Source organism: Tympanuchus pallidicinctus, unplaced genomic scaffold (genome assembly GCF_026119805.1).
Source record: "Tympanuchus pallidicinctus isolate F22 unplaced genomic scaffold, pur_lepc_1.0 scaffold5, whole genome shotgun sequence".
In the NCBI taxonomy this organism is placed as follows: domain Eukaryota; kingdom Metazoa; phylum Chordata; class Aves; order Galliformes; family Phasianidae; genus Tympanuchus; species Tympanuchus pallidicinctus.
The window spans coordinates 22,467,639-22,474,122 of NW_026294769.1; the positions used below are offsets into that span (position 1 = coordinate 22,467,639).

The 6,484-nt window shown below is 45.0% G+C and overlaps 1 protein-coding gene across 1 annotated transcript in view; it reads right to left on the bottom strand.

The window, feature by feature from the left end:
* Positions 1–4,442, bottom strand: part of DOK6 (docking protein 6) — a 235,163-nt gene extending 230,721 nt beyond the window's left edge. The window contains exon 1 of the mRNA XM_052704711.1: positions 4,065–4,442. Coding sequence (XP_052560671.1) covers positions 4,065–4,130 — 66 coding nt within the window. The 5' untranslated portion in view covers positions 4,131–4,442. The remainder of the gene's footprint in view (positions 1–4,064) is intronic.
* Positions 4,443–6,484: the final 2,042 nt, after the last annotated feature.

The window sequence follows — 6,484 nt, forward strand, 5'->3', positions numbered from 1 at the left end:
CCCAAGCTTGCCAAAAATTAGACAAAAACAAACAAACAAAAAGATTGAGACTTCGAAGGTTGATTTGGGTCATAACAAGACAATCGAAGTGACACAACGCTCATTTTTAATTGGACTTCCTAATGTGACATCAAATTGTTTTTCTTCTAAGAAGCAGCACTTCAATAAGGCATGAAATCCTTGCAGCTTAGTTTATTAAGAGACAACAAAGGGATTCCAATCTGATACAGGAAAGTTTCAGCTATGAGCACAGCCAGTGCAGTACAAAATTGTGTCATATGAATTTTAATGTAACACAACTATGAAAGACTCCAAAAGAACAAAGGCAGTACAGTCCTATTCCACACTACACAAATGACCTATTCTGATCTGAACAGCACACCACATTACAATCAAATTTATTTCAAAAGAGGGTCGCACAGGTCAAATGTAATGGCTGCAAGAATGAGGTATTTCCTTTATGTGGTATTAGAGAAAAGCAAAATATCAAATAGTGCAGGAATGCCAGAGCTTTGAAAGGAAAGGCATATTTGGGCTACAGAGAAACTGGATCTTAAAAAGATGTTTTAATTACAGCTCTCCTTACCGACTACAGCTTCCAAATTTCAAGGATGTTTGACATCTTCATAGAGGAATTGCTAGTATACATACGAGAGAGGCTACTACATAGATTTCAATGCAAGTTTAAAGTGTCAAGACACCATAGACATGCTTTATATACAGCCCACGCTTAACAAAGTAAGAGGACAACATACCTCCTCTAACTGGCTGGATAATTCTTCCCAGCCTAACAACATGCAGGAGCCATGACACTAACAGCAGAGGCAGATGGCAGCTCATAATAACAACAGAGGGGATGGTAATGCTCCCCCATTTTGGCATGCTGAGGATCCAACTCCAAATCAAAAGCAACACAGAAATACCAGAACATCAGAGTTTGCCTGAAAATATTAGACTCTCAGGAAGTGGAGTGCATTAAAATGTTTATCTTAAATAGTTCCTAGTCCCGACTTCTCAGTTCAGCATGGATGTTTGCCCATTCTCTCTGGCTGGACACATTTGCTCATAATATAAATCTAATCTGAGTGCACATAGGGAGGAGGTAGCCAGGGTAACAAGCACCCAGTGCAAGGTATAGCCGTAATAAGGCAAAGGTAAATGTGGTACCTTGTAAGAAAAGCAAAATCATGAAGAGTTTCTATTTCTCAAAGTACAAAATCAATAAGGAAGGTACACAGAAGAAGCCTTACAACTAAGCCTTCTGAAAACTTAATTCTTTGGAAATCAAATTCTATCTGGAAATTCACCCCAAGCCCAAGGTTCTTTAGAAGATATGCGATATGCTACCTGCTTTTGCTTTCCACTATTATGTCACTCAACGATACCTGGAACTTCACAGACAGCATTACATTGAAGCATCTTCCCTTTGATTCTCAGCCAGGGCTCCCTCAGACACAGAACAAGAAAGGAATAAAAGCTGTACTAGAAGAATTTCCATCATGAGCTGGCCGCCAGCCTGAAGGTTAGCATTAGTTTTATTGCCCAAATCTAGCACTACAATTGGCATTAGCCACCTCAGCTCTCCTAGTTCTAATCTACATTTCAGGAGACATCAAAATATTTATAAGATGTAACCATTATCTCCCCCCAAAAATAAATTAAAAAAAAAATATCAATAATTTCCAGACTGTAAAAATTAAGCATAACTAGCTTGAGAATTCTACACGTAGATAGAATTCTATTTCAAAATGATCTTACACTTGAGCTTCCATAGCCCATAGCACCCTTCCTTCCCCACCTTTTAGTATTTTTTGAAGGTTAAAAAGTATTCATTTGTTAACAAACATTTGTATCCCTTGCATTCTCTTACAAATGGCAGCTCTACTATAATTCATTAAGGTCTGCATTAGGAGACAGATATAAGGGAAAAAATAGAAACCTTTAATGTTTCACTTGGTGAATAAAAACTGCATTAATTTAGAAATTCAGTCACCAGAATCCAATTAGCTATGGATATATACTCACATATTCATACCTTTCAACCATAGCATCAAAATTCAAATGAGATGTGATTTTCTACAAAATACTCTCTTTTTTACATTGTATTTAATAGATTTATTCAGATATGCATCCTCATATATCATACTTAAGCTTATGCTACCACCCGCCTGAGGCTGTGTGGTCAAAATTGTCACCCCCACACACCTCATCATGAGCAGAACATTCTGCATAGATGCTGTAAGAACTGTTTCACTCCTGCATGGTGCAGAAGGATGAGAATCTTTCTGACCGTAAACAATATCCACTCAAAAAAAAAAAAAAAAAAAAAAAAAAAAAAAAAAAAAAAGCAGTTACCCATCCACGCCCCTTGCCACCCCCTCCCCCAAATATATATATATTTGTGCTTTCAAGTTATTTTAAGCTGTGCCACAATGAAATATCACCACTTTCACCATAATGTAAACTCTACAATTGTTGCATATATATCATACACATAGGTATATAAAAGTACCTGCATATATAGAGATGTGCACATACACCATTTCACACCCAGATGCTCTGAATTACCTTCAAATACAAACTTGCAAATCAGGCAGATTGACTCTGTCTCCAACTAATAGCACCAAGGTGTTTTGATAGCACTGCCCACCAGCAGCACTGAGCTGGAACAAGACTGACCTGCAAAGGTTAAGCAGAGGACTGCCAGCAACAATCTGAGGCTCAGAAATTGTTTCTTCAATTAACCAGTGACCAATTCTGATTTGTGGAGCAAATCCTGGGTTGCAAAACCATTAAAGGCAGCACTCATTCTCTTTGGATTTACACCTTCTCTCAACCGTTTGAACTTAGCTCTATTAAAGACTCAGACCAAACTCCTCCTTGCTCTTTTGGCATTAACACCCCTGCCAAGACAAGAAAGTGCTCCAAAGGTCAGTTTACAGCTTGTCTCCCATCTTCCTGCATGCTATGTCTACGAGGAGAGCACAGCAGCCCTAGAGAGGAGGGGAGGGAGGAGGAGATAAATATTAGCACTGTGATAAGCTTGCAGTATGTGACTTGCAGGGGGCAGATTTCACATGGCCACTGCATTTCAGGGAAAGCAGGAGATGGAACCCACCTTGCTGCAGGGAAGATCAGGTAGGGACCCAGGTTTTCTCCACACACCCGGCAACAGTACAACAAGGTGAACTTAAAGCAGGGCAAACCCCAGCTCTTCTCCAGGTCTGATTCCCAGCCTGCAGGGAGCCCAGTCTCTTGGGACTGCTGGCAACACCAGCAGCTGCCTGAGGCAGCAGAGGCCTTGGAGCTACCAGCTCCCTGAACCTCCTTTTTTTTCCTGACACTCCAAAGAGCAGGAGAACGCTCAAACAGATAAGTCCTAGGAACACCAGAAGTTGCAAAGATCCTGACCCCTGCCCCACTGCATACACCGCACTCCAACTTTGTGCTTTTCCAAGGCTCACTGCATCCCACCAGCAAAAGCGTTCGTGGCACTCAATGATAACACGTTCTTGCCCTCAGACTCGGCGAGCACCAGCGGCCGGCACCCTCAGCCACGAGCTGCCCCACGAGAACTGTCTCTTCTGCAGCCACTCGCCCCCGTGCAACCCCAGCTCCTCGAGCCCCATCCCTCCAGCTCCCCTCCGCCCTGACTGAAGACGGCCCCTTCCCACAACACTAGGGCGGGGGCAGAAGCCCCGTACAAAGTTTTGCCAGAGCCTGCCGGCGCCTCCCGCCCTCTTTCCATCAAAGCCCCCACAAAGAATGGGGCAGCCAGGGAAGGGACGCCCGTGCCGGGCGCCCCGGGGCCGAAGGGACGCCCGCCGCCGCCCGCTGACAGTGAGCCCGGAGCCGCTGACTGAAAGCGACGCCTCGAAGCGCCCGGCTCGCCGCGAGATGCCGTGGCAGCACATCCCGCCAGCTCGGAGGGGATGGGAGCGAAGTCCGACCGCTAGCAGCGGTGAGAGCAGCAGCAGGTCGCCGCGCCCTGCGTTGCCGGCCCCGACCCGGGGCACCGCCGCCCCCAGTGCCTCGCCCCCAGCGGCGAAGGAGAGCTCACTCACCCCCAGCTTTCTGCTGCGAATTTTCACGTAGCCCTGCTTGACTATATCGTTAAAGTTGGAGGCCATGGCCAGCGCTGTCTGCTTCCTCCCCTCCGCGCCCGGAGTCCTCCTCCTCCTCTGCCGCCTCTTCCTCCTTCCCCGGGCCCTCCTGGGTGCCGCCGGCCGCCGGCTCCCAAGGCGCCTCTGGCATCCAGGCAGCGGCGGGGCCGCGCTCCGCTCCGCCCCGCGCTCCTCCCGCGGGTTCCGCTCCGCACCGGCCCCAGTAGCAGAGGGTCCTCGACTCTTGCACCGGCCCCTCGCCTCACCCTGGCTGCCACCGCCCTGCCTGCCAGCCCCGCTGCGCGGCTGCCCGCTCCTACGGCCGGGGGAGCGGGAGGGGCAGCGGGCGGAGCAGGGCGGGGACACCGCCCCCGGCGCCGCGGTCGCGCAGCCCGCCTCCAGGCCGGCCCTACCCGCAGCTCGCCGTCGCGAGCTGCCGGGGCCGCGGGGAAGCAGTGAGGGGGGCCGGGGCCTGTGCAGGGGAAGCCCTAGGCTGAGAGCAGGAGCTCGGTTCAGCCTCGTCGGCTTTGGCCGCTGGTGTGGAGCTGTGAGACCCGGGTGGCTGTGCCCGGGTGGCATAACCGTGGGGGCAGACACAGGGGGGCACCGTGCCGTGCTTGCATGCGTCCGAGGGGACATGTAGGTGCCCAATGCCGAACGCTGGAATGTCGCGTCGGTGCAGCTAACCTGGATGGAACAGACATTGAAACTACAGAAGTAGGGAATAAAAAACTTGAAAAGTGAGGTGCTATACACAGGTACTCAGTGCCCCCTGCAGCGGTAGCCATGCCTTTCATTAATTACACTGCTCCTTGTGGTGGATCTATAAAAAACAATGAATTCTGAAAGAAAAATAAAAGCCAACAAGCTAGATAATGGTTAAAAGAGATCAGGAAAAAAAAAAAAAAAATGTACTGAAGCTGCTTGCCTTCAGATTAGTTATGGGCAAAACAGGCAAGAATGAATTTGGACTGTTTGAGGAAAGAAAACTACAAATGATGGATAGGAGAGTGGGTGTGTTGCTGTTGTGCTGAGAAAATGCCCTTCATAAATGTTCTCAGTGAAGAAGTTAGGTTATTAATGAAAGTTTCATAGGTTATTATCCTACATAATCCTTTCCTGAGGCACCTCTATCTTCAAGTTTGATGTATCAGCACTTTATAGCATACATTGTATCCCTACACTTGCAAAGCACACTAAGATGAAACATGTATGGATGGTTGAAAGTTTGCCTGGTTTATTTGGGTATTTTAAATCAATAGGTAATATTCTTAGCAAATAGGATGTGAAGTTTTTGTTGTAACATTTTTGCAGATTGAACCTGTTGAATTGAACTTTCTCAGCAAAGCTTTTGTGAACTTGCTGGGGATGAATCTTGCAGCAAATAGGGAAGAAAACAGATTATGGTATTTGGAATGATGAGAGAAAGCTTTGTAACTGCACTCTATACACATGAATGGGGAAAATGGAAAATAAAAGAAAAATCTTGATGTTTTGATTTCCATATTTTTTTTAACTGTGATAAAAGCCTTTTGCTATCTCAACAGAATTTCACTGACAAAAAAAAAAAATAAATAGATGGATAAAATCAGTCTTAATGTTATGATCTAAAGGCTCTTGAATTTTCATTGACTGCTGTTGGCTTTCTATCTAAGTCTAACAAGTGTGAAAATTATCATTCTAGGCCAAGAAAATTCTAATTTACCAGCAGAATCCTTATTATTTTGTTTGTTCTGAATTCTTTTGCCACAGTCAATTAGTAAATGGTGAGGGAGATGGGAGACTGCCTCCTCTTTTCTAGCAACTGATGGGATGTGTTTTGGAACATTTGCTAGGAATAAGACTCAGCATTACTTTTATCCGAGAACAAATATGTATAAAACCATGCAATTCTTTATGAAAGATATCATCCAAAAAAAAAAAAAAAAAAAAAAAAACAGACACAGAAAAAAATGCTTAGCACATATACACTTGGGCTTTCCTAGCTATTTCTAGTGAAATGTCAAAGGGATGTGCTTGAGCTTCTGCTTTGAGTGGAATATGAATTCTTCCTTAATTTCTATTTCAATGATATGTCAAGTCAGAATATTTTAGATTTTAGAGAAAAGAAAAAAGAGTTATGCCTACCAGAGACTTATTTCAAGACACCTTATAACGCATTAAACATGAGCTTTGTTCACAATAAGACTAGTGGTTGTTTAAAGTACACAAAGCTCCTGAAGGATCAAAGAGGACAGGAAAATTTCCTGTCAGTTGTCAGCTAGAAAAGTACATAATCCTATTCAATCAACTTATGAAAAGATGTATCATTCACAGATTAACCCATAAAGATTTCATCTTGTGGACTTGGTTTCACATGCAGTCCCTAAACACTTGATCAT